A 21317-nucleotide genomic window follows, 5' to 3' on the forward strand; every position below is an offset into this window, starting at 1 on the left:
GGCAGATCGCACCCCACTGTAGCCACAAAGAAAATCGACGTGAAGGGGGGTAGGGGGGCCCAGGCTGCATGGCCCGCACCAGGGCCCTCCCCCACCTAGTTACGTTACTGTAACCATCACAGTTACCTGTTTCTTCAAATAGTATGAATAAATGCCATTGTCTATGCTGAAATCCAGCTGTTTAACAGTCTTCTCTTTCTGCATCATTTGAAATCCTGGCAGAGAAGGAGGGACTAAACACTGATTGATATCACGTGTGCAGGGAATTGTGGGGTTTGGAGGATGCAGGCTAAGGACAGATGGCTGCTGATACAAAGTAACAGTAGTCAGCCAGCTCAGCAAAGTAGTCAGACAGATCAGCAGGAGGGCAGGTGGCTAGGCTTGGGGATCAGTTCCAAACAATTAAAAATCATGAAATGTCTGCATATTTTTTAATTGATGTAAATTGCAAATTTGCTTGATCTTATGTTTACTTTTCAAAAAGCTTAAGTTATGTTTGTGTGGAGTTCCCCTTAAGTTTTATATTTATATGAAAATTAGGATTCCAGTAGTGGACCTCTGCAGACAAAGCATTTAATGGAGAAATTTAACATCCCTTTATCTAAAAAGTGATTCAAAATTTGGTAACCTTCTTTGATAATGATTATTATTTTTTTTAACAAAACTTCAGGCTATTTCAGTAGATCCAAAGGCTTCTAAACATTTAGGGGCCGATTCATCAAGCTCGAGTGAAGGATTCGAAGTAAAAAAACTTCGAATTTCGAAGTGTTTTTTGGGCTACTTCGACCATCGAATGGGCTACTTCGACCTTCGACTACGAATCGAACGATTTGAAGTAAAAATCGTTCGACTATTCGACCATTCGATAGTCGAAGTACTGCCTCTTTAAAAAAAACTTCGACCCCCTACTTCGGCAGCTAAAAGCTACCGAAGTCAATGTTAGCCTATGGGGCTTGCCTAAGTTTTTTTGATCGAAGGATATTCCTTCGATCTTTGGATTAAAATCCTTCGAATCGTTCGATTCGAAGGATTTAATCGTTCGATCGAAGGAATAATCCTTCGATCGTTCGATCGCAGCATTTGCGCTAAATCCTTCGACTTCGATATTCGAAGTCGAAGGATTTTAGTTCCTAGTCGAATATCGAGGGTTAATTAACCCTCGATATTCGACTCTTGATGAATCGGCCCCTAAAGGTCAACAAGAGTCCTTTTCACAAAAATATTTTTGCCAAAGGTTTTTTTTTTACCCATAATGTTTTTGCATGAACAGTACTTACAGTACTTACTAAAATGATTTTAAAGGTACTGTACTTATAAGTCACAGGTCATTTACAAAAATGTAAGCATACTGAGAAAATAATCAGAGGTGGACTTTCTGAATATTTGCCTAAAATTTAAAAAACTCGAACTGCAAGCCAGAAGCCTCCCTTTATTTTTATAGACACCAATCAGCCTATATTTGTTTAACATGATAAGTTGGCCAATATGGACACTGATCTGGTCTTTAAGCGCCCACCCAGACTGGTTTAATAGTGGACTCCGGCAGCTTGCTTTCAATATAAACATGATTCATTTGCAAAACATATTTACCAATACTTCCCAATACAATTTGAAAGATACCAAACAGAAATTTTCTGGAAAAGATCAAGTTGGTTAAAAATGTAAGCCCATATTTGGCTAGCTCATGAGGTCTATGAATAATAAAACTTAGTTCAGATCCCTGTGTGTTCCAAGAGATGTAACGGGTTTCAAAATGTATAAAAAAAAATAAGCAAAAAAATGTATATCACTGCATATAAAAATGTTTTCATTAAGGACAGCAACAATACAATACAATAAACACCAGTACAAAAAATAACCCATCTGCCATTAGACGTAAATAATGCTGGCTCGCTTTACTTCAGGCACATTCAAGAGAATGTTTTACATAACTTTACTTAAGCTGTATGGGAAAGGATTGCCATGAACTAACTAAGAAGAACAATCTCTTCAAAAACCGGGTGCCAAGGTAAAGTTCACCTAAGTGTGTGGATGGAGGCAAGCAAAGGGTGTGTATTTTAAGGAGCACCGACCTTTACATAAAACTGTGCCTCTTCTAATAATGCATGCTACTCCTAGTTGCAGTACTGATTAACAATTAGTGAGAACTATACAATGTTCTTTGATTTAGCCGTTATCATTTGCTTAATTTAAAATGATGGAATTCTTACCTTAAATCCACCCCTTGAATTTTCAACTGCGTCCTTGTTGATATGAAAAAAATAAAATAAAAATACATTATAATAAGAGAATCACTACTGCAATTGCATGAAATAAAGGAGAGAACCTAAGATTCACAGAAAGTTACACACTCCTGGGCTCATGCAAGCGTTGCTTTAAAGTTCAGTTTAAAAATAAAAACTGGGTAAATAGATAGGCTCTGTAAAATTAAAAAAAATGTTTCTAATATAGTTAGTTAGCCAGAAATGTAATCTATAAAGGCTGGAGTAAAAGGATGACTATCATAATAGACTTTTTCAGCTCTCTAACTCTAAGTTAGTCAGTGACTTAAAGGGACACCACATGATACATAACTGTTCAGTGAGTTTGCCTTTGATCCTTAGCATGCAGGTCAGATTCAAAAGCAAACACTAATAATCCATATGGTTCCCCCTCAAGTCACGGATTGGTTACTGACTGGTAACCAACCAGAGAGCTGCAAAGCGGCAAGTTGGGTGCTGGCTATTTTGTCAGACATCTGGTTACTCCAGCCTTTATCAATTACAAATTTTGCCAACTAACTTTAAGAAACATTTTTTTTACTTAGCTTTTATTTTAACACTGAAAATTCCTTTAAAACAGGACAGTACAAAGATAAAGTATTTTGTCCTCTGTAGCATTGTTGGATCCACATATAGACTTTAGTCTTCTATAAATCTCTATAAATACTACTACCCTCATAATACATTAGCATAAACAAACTGATTCTGTTAGAAACAGAAATAAAAAATACAAAGCTGAAAATACAATAGGTGTGTGCGTGTGAGTGTGCGTGTGTTAGACCTCTTTCTGTGTTCAAGAATAAAACAAGAGAGTCTTACCATTACAAGTGGCTGGACAGAAGAAATCTTGAAGTCCTTGGCACCCCAAGCACCAAAGTGAGAGTACATTCCTTTCTCCAATACGTACTGCTCTCCTGTGAAATCAGGGGTTTCATATGCCACCCACCTATAAAAAATGAAATCAGGTAAACATGATTCAGAAATTGTAAGTTCAATTAAACTTATAATGAATGTAATGAACACACTTAAATATGCTACTAACAGATAACACACTGCTGTAAATAGTAGAAAATACATATTAGCTGAAAATATAATTGTGCAGGTGTTATCAAATGAAAAGAATATCCTAAAAGTTTGCAATTATTTTCTTGAAGTGATGTCGGTGCAAGATCTGTTAGCTGGAAATCTGCTATCCAGAAAGCTTTAAAAATATTTCCATTGTATCCTTTTTAAAAAAACAAAAATTGTCTTGACATATTGCATATTCTTTGTAATAGAAGTATAGGATCCTTTATCTGGAAATTGGTTATCCAGAAGGTTCTAAATTACAGGTAGGCCATCTCCCATAGCATCAATTTTAAGACAATAATTCTAATTTCCATTAGTTGTTTCCTTTTTCTCTGTTATAATAAAACAGTAATGTGTACTTGATGATGGCTAAATGCACAAATCCATATTGGTGACAAACATATCCTATTGGGTTTATTTAATATATAAATTATTTTTAGCAAACGTAAAGTAATCCAGATTACAGAAAGATCCTTTATCCAGAAATGCTAGGTCCCAAGCATTCTAGATAATAGATCCTATGCCTATAATAAAACAGCACTTACCTTTCTACTGTTCTGTTCCATAATGACCATTCAAACAATTGGAATAGAAGGAAGTCAAAAGGAGATGTACACTTTTGGGTAATTGATGGAAACTTTTATATAAGTCTGTATATAAGCACCAATAATCCTTGATCCACCAGGCTGGCAGGAATATTGGTCTAAATGCCCCAAGTCTATCATACATACTCTGATGTTTGGGCAGTGTGGTTTAAAATAGCAAACTTCTAGGGATGCACCAAGAGTTTAGGAGATCATAAACTTCCTCCCCTTATATAACCTAATTTGCATATGCAATATGTGGGTCCAACCAAATCCCAAAAATATTGAATAGGTGCATCCCTACAAACTACCCAACAGGGTTGGACTGGGCCCTGTGGACCCCAACGGGCCAGATTCACACCCCAATTGTTCGATTTGGCACTTCTTCCTGCCTGCTGGCGCACAACCGAGTTGCGTTTACATAGTGCGCCTGCGGTGGGGTGGCAGCAGGGGTCCAGAGGGGGGCCCTGAACAGCAGCCCTGGTGGGCAACTTTGATTTTTCCGACAAGTTTTATTGGTAAATTAAGGGGGTTTGGGAGTTTGGTCTAATTTTTTTCAAAAAATGAAGTTTTAGTAAATACCACCCTTAAAGTTACAATCAGTAGTAGAGTCCCTAATTTTAAAAAAATTAGATGCTATATAAAATATTCCTGAAACAAAAAGGAGTTTTAGGCTTCCTTAAGATCATCTAAAAGCTCAACAGCAATTATATGAGCAAGGGGTTAAAATTCACAGTCACATTCTTTTCTTTTTTAATTAGACTATGCTACTTAAAGAGATACTGACACCAGATATGAAACATTTTTATCATAACAGTGTCTTTGCATGCTATATATAATTTTGCCATGAAAGTATTTGCTTGAAGCTTTTACATATCCTATCTCATCCCATGTTCCATGTTTGTGCAGCAGTAGTCTGTTAGCATTAGAAACTAACAGACAGGCCCATAAGGGACTTCAAGTAACAAATTCCTTACAAAAGCAGCCCTACCAGTACAAAAACAATCAATATGACCTATAGGTAACTTTTAATGTATATTAATATTTTAAAGAGTAGTATTTTTATTGTCATTATCACTTTTAGATCACTCTGTAATTGTTGTGTCCAGTGATTGTTAACTCAGCAAATCTAAAGTACAGTGACTGCCAAATATTCATGTGATAACACCTCATAAAAATCGTGCCGCAGAAGGTGGCATAATGTGTATGCTTGCCATCATGCCCTCCAGATGGAAGCTTAAAACTGCAAGCAAACAAGTTGCTCTATGTGCTGAGATTAACTGTCCAAATGATTTACTGTGTTAGATTAAGAGGCAAAGTATTCACATTCCCATTTCCCTCAACATGCTGGCACTGGCAGGAGCTGTTGCTTGCCACACCTTTACAAATATACAGCTTTGCCAGATTCATAGAAACTCATTTATCCAGGCAAAACGAATAGGAGACAGAGAATAAATTGTAAAATGCACAGACATAACTGAAAGAGTTATGAGGAAAGGGCGACAAGGAAAACCTTTCAAGTGGTTTTATGTGCCAAAAAAGACAGTGAAGTTATTGTGTGCAAATAAGAAGTTGAACATTGAGTACATTGAAGTCTTTGTTACCCAACACTCAAACCTTAATCTGGTAAAAACAAATAGTATTTTCTGGTTTATTTGTCAGAGCCTATGTCTGTGAATAAGTATTTTGGGAAGTCAAACTGTGGTAATTGACCCTGTATGTGTCATAAGTACAAAGCTGTAAAGGGGGCACAATTTCACACAATGATGTGATTTATTTACCTGATAAAAACTCCCACATTAATAGTTATTGATTAAATATGGCAATGCCAGACAAAGACACTGACAATAACTAATTTTAAATTGCTTTCCCCACCAAGATTTCCTTTTTCACTAAGTTCATTTTAGCTGTTTATTCAGACATGTAACATAATGGTACATTGTAATTTGTATGTTATAAGTTACCAACAAAATATACTTAGTGATTTCAATCATCCTTGGCAGACTATTTATAAACTGAAAAACAAAATCATCCCATGCTTGCCAAATATAGTTAACACAATTCAAAGGCACAGTCACACATAAGTCTAGATCCATTTTACTATATATACACTATATAACCAAAGATAAACAGGCCCTGCCTGTCCAACATCTTATTCACTATTACATTAATATAAAGATGGTCCTTCCTTTACTACTTCAGTGTAACAGCCTCCACTCAATAAACTTTCTACTGTTGTATCATTGTTGGTGTGATTGGCCTTCATTCAGCCATAATAGCTTGGAAACTGATGCTGGGTAATCAGGCCTGACTCACAGTCTGTGTTGCCCCAAACTACTGCAACACAGCAGGAAGCATTGAAAAGTCAAAAATATTAGAATATGCTGTAGCATTAAGGCTTTCTTTCACTGGCACTAGATGTCCCAGAGAGACAAGAGAAAACCAAGAGAAACAGAGATACCACATTGTTATTCCTCCACCAAACTATAGAGTTGGCAATTCACATCCAGTCAAATAGGAATCTTCAGAAATTAGCTGAATTTAGGCTCATCTTTCAGACTACCAATGGCAATATGTGGTTTAAAAAACATGCACATGTTCAATAGTGTAAAGTTTTAATTTTATACTAGCGGACATGTGTAAGCCTAATTTTCTGCACAGGACACTGGCAAAGAGCTGCAAGGTGGCATTTGTTAATGTAGCTCAAGTGAGCTGAGCTTCTATATTGAGTAATGGCGGCGTCTCTGCACAGTGGTCGGCATACTTGATTGTGAGTTACTTCGGGTCTCTCCCAGTCGTGTCGGCTCAGCGGTCCGGAGTTATTTAGGGAAACTCAATAAGGCAGATATTAGAGAGTGGATTCTAGAAAAATTATTTATTGGTAATTAATACAAGCCCGACGCGTTTCATATCTCAAGACGCCGACTACTGTGCAGAGACGCCGCCATTACCCAATCTAGAAGCCAGTTCCATAGAAGACAGCACATTCTGCCTGTCGGCAAACATCACACTTTTGTGCAACTCCGCCAAAAGGCGGCAATTTCGTGAGTGAGACGAACAAAACTATTATAATCCACAAGACTCCCTTTTCATTACTGCTCAGTAAGTGTAAACGGCCCGCAAGGCCATTTCTTAAATTCCGGCAATACATCACTATTTGAAGCCTTTGTATTTCAGGACTACAACACCTGCAACGAAGGATTACATATATGCTTGTACTCAAGCACTGACTATGTGAGTAGTTCTAAATACTCATATTTCAATTGTATAAGACGTACTACACCATATACTGTCTTCTTTATTTAGGCATTTGGGAAACATAATTTTAAGCAGATATCAGCGCACTGAACCCTGCATAACCTATACTACAAGAAGTGGACGTGTGGATCCACACACATTATCGGTGCTGCTAATTCAATAGACTTTCCAAACTGCGCAGAGCTCAAACTCCTTTGCACATTTTTCATTTGCTCGAAAGATTACTTTGACTCTTTTTGCATGAAATTCTATGAATGCTGCTTTTGGGTAAGGTCAATGGACAGACAGCACCCCTTGTTGGAGTAGGAGTGTTGGAAAGAGAAAAAGAGAGAGAGAGAGTGATTGTGTATGTTGCATGTTAAATTTAGGGGTTCTCATTTGGAAATCCTCTTATTTTATTTAGAGTTGTTCTTAAGATTAAAATAGCTCTACCTTCTAATGAGAAATGACAACTACAGTAGTTTGTACAAATATTAATTAGGTATATTTATGCATAATTTAAAAAAGGTTAGTGGAGTCTATACCACAATCCACGCAGAAGATGAACTAACAGTTGAAATTGTGTGCTTGCGTGCTATCGCCTAGCTGTGCTTGGAGAAAAGCAGGATTAAATATGTTTGCACTCTATCAGGGTCGAACTGGGGGGGTCTGAGCCCACTGGGGCTTCCATATCAGGGCACCCCCCCATGGGCCACTCCAGCGGCAGATCCCTACAAGCCCCCTGCCCCAAATCCCTCCCTGTCCTCCTTAACACGCGAGTGCGTGTACCAGCCTGCGAATCCCTTCTTGCATGTCAGAAAAGGAGCGCAGGAAGCCAGGACCTGCTGGATGTAGAGCGGGTTTAGGCACACGAGGGCTGGGGCCCACCAGGTTTTTTCCCAGTGTCCCGCGGCCCAGTCCAACCCTGCACTCCATAAATGCCCTGGTAAAGTTCTGATGCATAAATGACTATAGAAAAATAACTATAAGTAAATAACTTAAAAAGTAGCAGAACCTGGTTAGTGATTTTTATAAATGAATGTTTGCTTTCAAACTATTTAAATTTGATGAACTTTTAATCAACCTAATTTAAATAACAAAAATGAAAAGGCAGTGGTATTGAAACCATTTAATTAAAAATAAAAATTGAACTTACACTCCACTCCGAACATGAATGGATTGAGTCTTTTCTCCATATCCTGTCTCATCCATGTTTGAAATAATCCCCAAAACATTGATATTAGGTGCTTTCTCATCCAAGTCCTTCTCACTATACATTGTCATATGAGGTGCTGAAAAGTCCTAGTTAAAATATAGTTTTAATTAATTTAATAAATTAAAGTATAACAGTATGCAGAATGCTTGAACACATTCACCGTACATAAATTCACAGTTAATACTTCTGCCATATCAAAAAGCCATACAATGCAACAATTTTATTAATGTGCTTAATGGTAATACATGTTCATACACTAGGGGGCAAATTCATCAATGGTCGAATATTGAGGGTTAATTAACCCTCGATATTCGACTGGGGAATGAAAATCCTTCGACTTCGAATATCGAAGTCGAAGGATTTTGAGCAAAAACTTTGATCGAACGATCGAAGGAATAATCGTTCGATCGAACAATTAAATCCTTCGAATCGAACGATTCGAAGTATTTTAATCCAACGATCGAAGGATTATCCTTCGACCAAAAAAAGTTAGGCAAGCCTATGGGGACCTTCCCCATACGCTGGGTTCGGTAGCTTTTAGGTGGCGAACTAGGGGGTCAAAGTTTTTTCTTAAAGAGACAGTACTTCGACTATCGAATGGTCGAATGATTTTTAGTTCGATTCCTTTGATTCGAAGTCAAAGTCGTAGTCGAAGGTCGAAGTAGCCCATTCAATGGTCGAAGTAGCCCAAAAAACACTTCGAAATTCGAAGTTTTTTTTACTTCGAATCCTTCACTTGAGCTTGGTGAATGGGCCCCTAGATGTTACTAGAGAGATTCAATATTGCACATTTTAAAAATACAGGTATGGGATCAGTTATCCGGAAACCCGTTATCCAGAAAGCTCCGAATTAATGAACAACCGTCTCCCATAGACTCCATTATAATTAAATAATCCAAATTTTTTAAAATTATTTCCTTTTACTCTGTTATAATAAAACAGTACTTTGTACATGATCCAAATTAAGATATAGTTAATCCTTACTGGAAGCAAAACCAGCCTATTGGGTTTATTTCATGTTTACTTGATTTTCTAGTAGACTTAAGGTATGAAGATCCAAATTACAGAAAGATCTGTTATCCGGAAAACCCCAAGTTCCAAGCATTCTGGATAACAGGTCCAATACCTGTATTTATTTTTAGTAAAGAAAAAAGCCTATGTCTAAGGTTGTATGTTAAATTAGGGAAAATAGAATAGCAGTGTAAACCAATTGAAAAGATATTTCCATTCTCTTATTTTGATACAGTACACAAATATATAAAGTAACTGGTGAGACTACTCTGTTACATAATGTAGTAAAGACAAGGGTCTACTAGTTAATGCAAGCATCATGGGTATATACTTACTGATACTATTGGCCGTAATGACTGTAGAAGTCCATCAAAGCCACCCCACTGACTCCACTCTTCATAATCACCTTCTTCTAGTAAATACTGATGGCCTTCAAATCCTGGCTTCTCATAACCGACCCACCTGGAAAAATAATATGGGCTTTAGCATTTTGCCTATGCAATAAATATAGTAGGATGTACTAATAATGCAATGTAAGAATGGTTTTTCCATATTTATATTTTATTATGTCATCACACTGCCCCAACAGTTATGTATATATGTTATGTATATATGTGCATGATTGACACATCCATGCCTCTGCATTAATTTGAGCTAAAATTAACATATGCATGTAGCAGTGACAGACAGACTCCTGTCAAAATTTCTTTAGGATTTCTGAAAGAGTTAGCAAAATCAGAAATATGGGTATAAAGGAAACAACTACAAAGGCATAGCAATGCCCTGTTTTTCTCTAGGTACAAGCAAATAAAGTTCTGTCTTGCATAAAATAAGGCATTAACTCAAGGGATGAAAACATAATTATGCCTCTTTATAGGTCCCTGGTAAGGCCTCATCTGGAGTATGCAGTGCAGTTTTGGACTCCAGTCCTTAAGAGGGATATAAATGAGCTGGAGAGAGTGCAGAGACATGCAACTAAACTGGTTGGAGGGATGGAAGACTTAAATTATGAGAGTATACTGTCAAGGTTGGGGTTGTTTTCTCTGGAAAAAAGGTGCTTGCGAGGGGACATGATTACACTTTACAAGTACATTAGAAGACAAATAGCAGGGGACCTTTTTAACCATAAAGAGGATCACTGTACCAGAGCCCCCCCCCTTCAGACTAAAGGAAAATAACTTTCATTTGAAGCAACGTAGGTGGTTCTTTACAGTAAGGCCAGTGAGGTTGTGGAATGCACTGCTGGGTGATGCTTTTAAGAGTGGCTTGGATGATTTTTTGGACAGATATAATATCAAAGGCTATTGTGATACTAAATTCTATAGTTAGCATAGATATGGGTATCTATGGTTTATCTGAGATTAGGGAGGGGTGTGTGTATGGATGCAGGGTTTTCATTTAGAGGGGTTGAACTTGATGGACTTTGTCTTTGTTCAACCCGATTTAACTATGTAACTATGTAAATATTTACTTACAAACCACTGATGACTCTCAGTGATCCAACAATAGTAAATGGTGCCAATTCTTGCTTTTTGATAGCTTCTTCAGTTTCTAGATCTTTCAGCTTTAGTACTTCTTTCTCAAGCTCCACTTGCCTTCCTTCAAAAAGTGGCTTCTCATAAATAATAATCTGGAATGTAGAACAGAAAACAAGGCACTTAATGAAAACCGCCACTCCTGAGAAAGACACCCTTCCAAAAAAATGTCAGCTAAATCTAGGCACACACTTCAAGATCTACTCCACTCCAAATGCCAGATGAGCAGATCTTAAGCCAATTTAGCCAATTTGGGATGATATTATTTTTGGGGCCTACAGCAAACTGCCAGGAGAGGACTGTGTAAATATGACAGTATTTTCAAACCTGACAGATATCTGACCTTTCAAGTAGGTGTTAAAGGGCCCCATACACAGGCTGATAAACTGCCAACTTGGTCTGAAGGGACTGAGTTAGCAGGTTTTATGGGCAAATGTATACCCAGCTCAAGGTAATTTCCTTTCAAAGGAAGGGAGTGACACTGAATAGATGTATTTCTTCACAGTGTATTTAGCTAGTAGATAAAAAGAATTTGACATATCGTTGCTGGTTTCTTATTTCCAAGAGAAATTTCTAAATTCTGTGTAGCAGAGTTGTTATATTTGATCTAACTTAAAATACAGATTGATAAAAGATGTCAAAACAGTGTACTTAATTAATTACTTATGCAGGTTAACTGCCAGATTAACAGTATTTTCTGTTTAACCAGTATTCTTGGCTTTTTCCCTAATACATTAATTTCAGAGGCACTGAACATGTGCAAGAGCTGTAGAAACCGAGGCAGAATGGTGGGGAAACTACAGTGGTTATGACCCCAATTACTAATCATAACACTACACCTTATTCCACTAAATCACGCAACCTTTGGTAATTTTGTACAATAATTACATAAAGTAGGAGAGCTATGGAAGGTGCTAAGGATGGCAATAGCCGTATTGAGAAATTAGGCAAGTTTAAATATGCAAGATGGATTAGTTAAAAATAATAAGGAATAATCCCATTTTCCAGGCTTCCACTAAAGTTGCAAGACTTGGCAAAAAATACATTTTTATCAAATCTCAGCATAAAGTACAGATGCAGAGATCAGCAGCAGGTCAGAAACTTTGGTGAGTACAGTTAAGCTTTATCTGAAAGTATGCATGGCACAGCTGTCCTCATTCACTTTAGAATTAGGGGCCGATTCATCAAGCTCGAGTGAAGGATTCGAAGTAAAAAAACTTCGAATTTCGAAGTGTTTTTTGGGCTACTTCGACCATTGAATGGGCTAGTTCGACCTTCGACTACGACTTCGAATTGAAGGATTCGAAGTATAAATCGTTCGACTATTCGACCATTCGATAGTCGAAGTACTGTCTCTTTAAAAAAAACTTCGACCCCCTAGTTCGGCAGATAAAAGCTACCGAAGTCAATGTTAGCCTATGGGGAAGGTCCCCATAGGCTTGCCTAAGTTTTTTTGATCGAAGGATATTCCTTCGATCGTTGGATTTAAATCCTTCGAATCGTTCGATTCGAAGGATTTTATCGTTCGATCGAAGGAATAATCCTTCGATCGCAGAATTTGCGCTAAATCCTTCGACTTCGATATTCGAAGTCGAAGGATTTCAATTCCTAGTAGAATATCGAGGGTTAATTAACCCTCGATATTCGACCCTTGATGAATCGGCCCCTTAAAGTTACTGGTGGTCAGTGGCATAAATGGTATGCAAATGAGTGATATAGGTAGAACTTTACAAAAGTGTACATCCCCTTCACATTTTACCTTGGAGATTTGCCACCATATAAAGGTGCACATCTAGTATATTTGTAATTTACAGTACAGTAGTTTATCATATACATGATGACCGGTACCTGTTACTGTACTTTGTGGTCAAGCTTGAGCAGCAAGAGTGACTTATATGCACTTAATATTAAACTATAAAAGATACACTTGTTTTTTTTACATTATACTGTGATCTACTATGTTATACATACTATAATAATAAATAATCAGTACAACACATTTGTATCTTACCTTTGGTTCATATGGGATTTCAACTTTGCGGCATCCCTGCAGATAAAACAGACTGCATTTTAAAAATCTTTGTCTGAAAAACAATTTACCACTGGAAGAATGTACATACTGTATTATAACTAAAGGATTTCATATTGCTTAATGGTGATCACTACATAATGTGAGAAAGTGTAATTCTAAATAACGTTCTAATATATATTACTAAAACAATGTCATGGTCTTCAAAGCTATTTGTAAATATAATAGCACTTGGTAGAGTTTGTTTATCTCCTTCTGATTCTTGAAACAGTCAGTTCTTTAGGTCTGTTAGGTAGCTGGTTTCTGCTACACTGTTCTCAGGAGTTGGAACCAGGCATTGCAACTTATAAACTTAATATTCTCATAGGCACTATAGTCTTTGCGGAATTAAATTACATTTGTTGCATCATTTAAACTTAAATTACATTTTTGCATATCAGTGCTTAATCAGGAGGCAAGATATGTCACTTCCTACACTATCCTAATTAACTCTTACAATCATTTATATAAAACAATAATACATTCTAACAGTAAGACAATCATATCAATACAGTACATAAAGAAATATTAAGAACAATAAAAATAATACAGTCCCCACTTTTAAACAAATTATTCCAACTGCGATTGATTCTTACTACTAAAGTATTTATATAAGTTAGGATTGTATTAATTATTTTAAATCATTTTTACTACTTATTACATTATTATGATAGCATATTAGTTTTGGAACTTATACTTTTGGGATAATTATTATACCATTTTTAAAGGTCTTAGTGAACCTATGTAGGCTTCCATCGTATTCCAAAATGAAAGATTAGGATACTCTCCAGGTTCTATGATAAACGGTATGCCCTGAAAACCAGGTTCTTCATAAACCAACCACCTTGAAACATAAAAGAGACAAGACTGGATGTTATGTACAAGTACACAGTAAGAAAAATAACATTTATATCCAGAAATTATTGTTGACTACAATGAAGTTGTGTACTTATTCACAACTATAATTTGTCAGGAAGGAAGCAGATTTGAAATGTTAAATAAACAATATTAGAGCATTATTCATGAATATTTTCTCAGCGATTAACCACTCTGTAATACCTAGTTACTTGGGCAGCATGAACAATCAGTTTTAATGCATAATAAAATGTTTCAGTGTATATATATATATATATATATATATATATATATATATATTTTTTTAACCATAAGCAAACCAGTTGCTCCTTCCTCAGTCCATAATACAGCTCAAACACACATGCATATGAATTTTTTTTACATTTTCTTCTGCTGTTTTCAAGTATGGAATTCAAACAATCTTGTTACCAGGGTTACCCAAGCAATCAGGCAGCAATAGGATTGACAGTTTTAAAGATGATTAATAGAACAAGAGTAACAAGTAAAAATCTAGCTTCAGAATCAAGAAATTCACAATAGAAAAGGCAAATAACTAAACAAAAATAAAAAATGAAGACCTGATTATCATGGTCTACATTAAACTCAAAGTTAATTTTAAGCACCATTAGATTGCATCTAAAATATTGAGAAAAACCATAAAGACTGCAGTTTTCACTACATAGAAAATACAATGTCTCTTTTGAATAAACATGAATATCTGCTAACAAAGCCCTAGGCAGCTGAGAAGTTAGAGCCTGAGAAGTTATAGTATGTGTATGCCTAGATCTACTGCATCAAATATCTGCCAAGCTTGCAAGTCCTGACCCCAGACCTATTCTTATAGCAGGTGATTTCAACGCAGTACCGGACAGCATGGTAGATTGCCACCCACCTGATAGGAGGTGTCCCTCCAAAATCCAAGGTTGGTCTGAAGCCCTTGGGCTGACAGACTTATGGAGATGGAAACATCCCACAGAAACCCAGTTTTCTTGTTTTACCCCAGCTAAATCGGCCATGTCCAGAATTGATTTAGTTTACTCAACGGCCGACCCCCTACCCAAAGTGATAGAGGTAGAATTCCTCCCACTACCATGCTCAGATCATACGCCTATACAGATCACATTACAACTAGGGAGGTCAAACTTACAGTGGCAGTGGAGATTGGGGGGTAGGTGGGTAACCCTTACTGAACTACAGACAGAGTTTCCTAACCACCATACCAACTTCTGGCAGACTAACACGACTGAAACAAGTACAGCCATAACATGGGATGCATACAAGGCATATACTAGAGGGGTATATATTTCTATGATTAAGGCCCAAAGAGCACGTACACAATGCTGTATAGAAAAGGCAGAAGCTGACGCCTATCAGGCAGAACAAGCTCATGCTAATCATCCTACTCCTGACACCCAAGACCATTTATCCACAACACAAAGAGATCTTAAATTACTACTTTTGGACTCCGCCAAGAAATACCTGAATTATGGGGCCCATCAACTTTATGAACATGGTGACAAAAATGCTAAACACATCTCCTTTTTAACTAAAGAGTTACACCCTTCCACTTCAATTCCCCTGGTGACAACAGCAAATGGCATCCCCCAGATCTGTGCGCAATTTGCAGATTATTCCCAATGATACGTCTCCCAGATAAACAAATCCACAGTAGATATTATGAGGTATCTACAGTCAATTGCTCTCCCCGCCTTAGATACTGAACAGCGATTAGAATTAGATGCTAATTTTACTCTGGTGGAAATCGAAGGAGCTATTACCTCCTTCCCATCCTCAAAAGCCCCAGGTCCTGATGGTCTACCTTCAGAATGGTATAAGACCCATGTGAAGCTCCTGGCCCCCAAATTACTCAACTTGTTTCATTCGGCCTCCAAAACCAACTCTCTACAACAATCTTTTTATCAGGTAACCATAACACGAATTCTTAAACAAGATAAAGACCCAGCGCAATGCAGTTCCTATAGGCCAATATCGTTGCTAAATATGGACGCCAAAATCCTAACTAAATTGCTGGCCACACGCCTGAACCATGTAATCAAAACCCTGATACACCCTGACCAGACAGGCTTTATACCCAACCGCTCCACATATACGAATATAAGACGCCTGTTCCATAATTTGGATATAAAACATGATAACGCCTCACACAGGGCAGTAGTCTCCCTAGACACAGAAAAGGCATTTGACACGGTCGAGTGGTTATATCTAGTCGAAGTCCTAACAAAATTTGGTTTCGGCCACAAATTCATTGCATGGGTGAAATTAGTATATTACTCACCGCAGGCCTTTGTCCTAGTAAATGGGCTCCTCTCAACACCCTTTCAACTCACTAGAGGTACCAGACAAGGGTGCCCTCTCTCCCCCCTACTTTTTGCCATAGCAGCTGAACCCTTAGCAGCCTCAATTAGGAATAACACCGACATTAAAGGACTGCAGATTGGTAACGGGGAAGAAAAAATCTCACTTTATACCGACGACACTCTGGTTTATTTGGCAGATACTAATAACTCTCTAGATCAACTGTTACAGCTGGTAAAGCAGTTTGGGGAATACTCAGGTTTGTGGGTTAACTGGAATAAATCCAGTATCCTTCCCATTGACCATAATCCGTATCCCAGAGCGGGCCTCCCTTTGAAGTGGGTGACCAAAATGAAATACCTAGGTATTGTAGTTTCTTTGGACAAGTCAAGTTTCCTACAACCTATCTTAACGACATTTAGGGCCAAAATCCCAGCCTGGGCTGTGTTACCACTCTCTTTAGTTGGTAGAGTGAATCTGATTGAAATGATTTGTTAACCTTTTATATGTATTAGCTAATGCATCTGTCTATATTCCACTTAAGTGGTTCGATGATCTGTGAAAACTAAATTAATTCATATAAAAGCAATCTATATTTCCAGAAATTGCCCCAGTAAATTCGAAAAAATGTGGGCAAAATGGACAGCTCTGGATACCCCGGGAATGTAATTCAAATGGGTTCTAGCCTACATATTGGTATGATGTGATAGTAAGGTGTACTATTTGTGATTGAGGTGACTCACCTAATAATCTGACAGTATAGCTAACCCACCCCCATGACGGACTCTGTCAAATATACCCTGTTTAATTGTTGGAAGCGGTTAAAAAGATACATGTGAAACATAATTTACTTGGGTTTTTTTTTCCTTTTTTCCTTTTTGTGGGTATGATTGTTGTAAACTGTAAATAACAAATAAAAAGAATTTGATAAAAAATAAAAAACATTTTTCGTAAAGTAGAAACTAATTTTTTAAAAAAACATTTTTATGTTACTGGTCCTTTAAGGACATTTGGAGTGAGAAAAAATTGTCGAGTGCGTAAAAAATTGTCAAGTGTAAAAAATTTTTTATAACCCATTTGGGGGAATGTAATAAAAATCGCTTACGGAAAAACTATTTGCAATTCGAAAAGTTATGCCTTTGGATGAACAAATTTTGCTTTGTGCGAATTTAATATAGCTTTTACGAGCCCGGAAACTGTTTAGCTACCACTTCCGACAGTGAAAGACCATTTGCGAATTTTATAGTTTGCGCCAATGCGCAGTCAATGTAATAAAACTTCTTACTGAAAAAGTCGTTATGTTTGCTCCAAAGGATTATGACACCTTCAAGCACTTCTTATGAGTGCGCAATTAAAATTCGCAATGCGCAATTAAAATTCGCAATGCAATAACAGTTTAAGGAACAATATTACATTGCAAGATGTGGATTTTTAGTCTTATTGGTGCGAATAGTTTTGCTCTTTGCGACTTTTATTACCTTCCCCTGATTGAATTCAATGTGTTTTGCAAATTCTACTGAGTTTTGCTAATTTTTCTATGAAACAAATTCGCTCATCAAAATAACAAACAGGTTTAAAATAAGTCAGGGAATGTGCTAGGAGGGAACCAATACTCTCTAAAGGCAGAAGCACAAAAGTGCTTATAATCGACTTAAATATAGTGCACTTTAAAGGAAATACATCTGCTTACACATCAGGTACAGTATTTGTTTTCTCACTTCCATCCACTAACTAAAGGATAGATCTCACATTTAATGCATTCTCAAAATGTGCTTGACCTGAATATAGTGCACTCCTAACACATTTAGAAGCACTTACAATCATTTGTGTCTGCATGATAAAAATTATTTCCTCTAAGTAGAATATTATGGAATATCAAGCAACCTATTTTGCATACAAGCACTACATAACATAATACCTAATAGCATGAATTTGAAAAAATAAGAAATTTAGAACACATAAAAGAATATCTGTGAAAGCGTGTGCGCTGCTTTAGGGTGTAACAGAAACCACACTGAGAGATGCATTCTGAACTAAAGTTTTGTTACTTATTTTATAATGTAAAAGAAGATTGTGAAATTCAGAGCAGCAATTAATTGGCTTGCTTTATATGTATAGTCTCAACATGCAGTGATGTAATGTTAGCTATACCACTACATCAGGCATTTTAATAGCAGCTACAACTTTTTTTATCATAAAAAGACTAGTATACTTACACTCCCCAGTGCACTTTAATGGAACAAGTCTTCTGCAATTTCCCATAAACCTGTAGTTCTTCAGTGTCATCCAAATAAGATGCCATGATGCCTAATCCATCTGGTTCTGTAAACAAATCAATCTGACAAACCCTGTAGTCCTGATAAAAAAAAGGTTTAAGAATTTTGTTATATAGTAATACAAAAATAATTGTGGCATGGAGAGTCCAATACATACTCTGAAAGATATATCCACATTATAAACATAATTCTGTTGGCGATATTGAACTTATTAATATCACATACTTGAACTTGGACATGGCATGGACATGGCTGTATGTTTAGTATGTTGTAATTTGCATGTTAATCAACATGGTTTGTTCATCCAGACAGATTTTCTTAGGCACATGCTGCACATTTCCGTTCTCTATAATGCACAGAAATATCACCAACATCTGCTATGAAGTTACAGAAAGTTACAGAAAACCAACACAACTAATCTCACCTGTGATGCAAGGTGATTTCAATTGGGAACATGCCCCTCAAAACCCTTAAAATTCTAAAATGTGCCATTGCAGCCTGACTTATGACAGGTAGTGAAGAAAGGGTTTCCAGCAGTATTGCAACTGCATGATTGTCCCCTTGCTTCAGCTATGACATAATGTGCTACTTCAGCTGCAGATAGAGCAGATACTCGTGACAACTACGCATGCTTCGAAAGACCCAAAGATTACCGAAGCGCCGGAAGATGGCACCCGTGAGCTCCGCTGCGCTGACTCTGCAACGAGGGGTAATTAAAGGATATGGGGCATTTACAGATGTTAACACCCCCGGGGGGAACAGGGAGGGGGGAACTATGTAGGGTAGGAGTTTTTATTAGTTGTGGGGTTGAATTCTCCTTTAATTAACTGGTTTCCCCGCTTGCCACCCAGTTCATACAGTTTTGGATCCCATGCTCTGCTTTTTGTTCCATCTAAAGCATGGCATCATAATGTAGCTATGTGATACCCTCTAAACTGTGTGATTGAAGTTCATTTTTTTCCACGAACCTCGAAAATTTGTGGTTTTCCTATATTTCTCAAAAGCTCTAAAAAATTGAGAATTGGGATTTGTAAAAACCATGAAAACCTCTAAGGCAAAACTTTACCAAGTTTAAGTTTTCATGGTCCTGCACTGATCTGATTGGACTACATTTAATCAATTCTAGAGGTTTTTTAAAAAACTTTTTTTTTTGAGGTATTCATATTGTTTAGCATATTGTTTAGCGCTTTTTTTTCATTTATACTTTTTACATTTTAATCTTTTAATAAATTCAACAACAATTGTAGTTTATGGGGCAGATTAAGTGAATTTGAGGGAATTTTCGAAGTAAAAAAATTCGAAATTCGAAGTAATTTTTTTGGATACCTTGACCATCGAATAGGATACTACGACTTTGAATTTACTTCGAATTCGATTCGAAGTAAAATAGTTCGAATATTCAATAATCGAATTAGTGTCTCTTTAAAAAACTTCAACTTCAATGGTTCGCCGAATTAAACCTGCCGAAGTGCTATGTTAGCCTATGGGGTCCTTCTAATGCATTTTTCAAGTTTTTTGTAGTCAAAGTAAAATCGTTCGATCGATCACTGAAATCGTACGATTCAAATGATTTAATCGTTCGATCGAACGATTTTACTTCGACCGCAAAACAGTCAAATTAGGTAAAAAAAACTTCGAATTCGATATTTGAATTCAAAGTATTCGATGGTCAAATTTTGAAGTATTTTTTACTTAGAAATTCGTCCCTTGATAAATCTGCCTCTTAGTGTTTGTGAGTTTAGTTATGGTTTTAAAAACCTCTAAAACCACGAAAATCCTACCTTTAATAATAGGGCCTCCACATGTATATCCAAGCCCCAAGTATAATTTACACGAGTTAGTAATGCTGATTATTTATTTCTCCAAGATTAACATCTAACATGATAATGTGGATATGTAGAAAGAAAGTAAACTTACCGTATATAATCGAGTATAAGCTGAGTTTTTCAGCCCCCAAAATATGCTGAAAAACTCTACCTCGGCTTATACTCGGGTCAAGCTCAAAAACGGTCGAGCGGCGTCTAAGAATAGTCGCCAGCGTCCAAGAATAGTCGCCGGCATCCAAGAATAGTCTCCAAGAATATTCGCCGGCGTCCAAGAATGGTCGCCGACATCCAAAAACGAGACGCCGGCACCTCAATTTTTTGATTGAAACTTACCAGAAGCTGCTGCATTTCTCACCCTCGGCTTATACTCGAGTCAATAAGCTTTCCCAGTTTTTGGAGGTAAAATTAGGTACCTAGGCTTATACTCGGGACGGTTTATACTCGAGTATATACGGTAATTATTTTAATTTTAGGTTCTTAGTAACTATGTTTCAAAAATATTGTAAGAAACATCACACTAAATTTCAGTATATTCACCTTGACTACAAGCCTTAGAGATCCAATTACAGTGGGTGGGAGGTTGTCCTCTGACTGTGGTTCTTCTCCCCATGGGTTAGTAAGTTCTAAATCTCCCTCTTCCAAAGCAATGGATCTCCCTTCAAAATTTGGATGCTCATATAGAATCCAGCTATGGAAAATAAGGAAAAGTCAATTTTATAGCTACACTTATTAATATTACAGATACAATTTTAATGAAAAAAGGGTGGTTATTTAGAGTACAAAGTGTTGTTTGCAGAACATTGTGAACAGCTCTGGACTGCAATGGTATGTTGACTTTTCCCGCCCTACAATAAATCTATCTTTCTGCAGGGCAGCTATTACAACACTGAACTGCAGAGGAATGTGAGGGGTGGGAAAGTTTCAATGGAAATGAAAAACCTGCCGGTCCACCTGCTTTCTTCATTTCTCTGTCTCTGTAGGTCCAGCTTTTATAAAAGTGCAAAAGCTACAGCTAGCTATGCATGCAAAGATCAAATCTGTTTTCTACAGTCTGATCTATTTAA

At 37.0% G+C, this 21317-nt stretch overlaps 1 protein-coding gene across 2 annotated transcripts in view; it reads right to left on the bottom strand.

Annotated features, from left to right (window-relative positions):
- crybg1.S (crystallin beta-gamma domain containing 1 S homeolog) overlaps positions 1–21317 on the bottom strand; it is a 164099-nt gene that overhangs the window by 26333 nt on the left and 116449 nt on the right. For both annotated transcript variants that reach the window (XM_018265409.2, XM_018265410.2), the window contains 9 exons: positions 20791–20941; positions 18368–18507; positions 13698–13824; positions 12924–12959; positions 10853–11007; positions 9713–9839; positions 8307–8452; positions 3081–3207; positions 2211–2243 (listed from right to left, as the gene is read on the bottom strand). In XM_018265409.2, the coding sequence (XP_018120898.1) occupies positions 2211–2243; positions 3081–3207; positions 8307–8452; positions 9713–9839; positions 10853–11007; positions 12924–12959; positions 13698–13824; positions 18368–18507; positions 20791–20941 (1042 nt within the window). The remainder of the gene's footprint in view (positions 1–2210; positions 2244–3080; positions 3208–8306; positions 8453–9712; positions 9840–10852; positions 11008–12923; positions 12960–13697; positions 13825–18367; positions 18508–20790; positions 20942–21317) is intronic.

Source organism: Xenopus laevis, chromosome 5S, assembly GCF_017654675.1.
Source record: "Xenopus laevis strain J_2021 chromosome 5S, Xenopus_laevis_v10.1, whole genome shotgun sequence".
Taxonomy (NCBI): Eukaryota; Metazoa; Chordata; class Amphibia; order Anura; family Pipidae; genus Xenopus; species Xenopus laevis.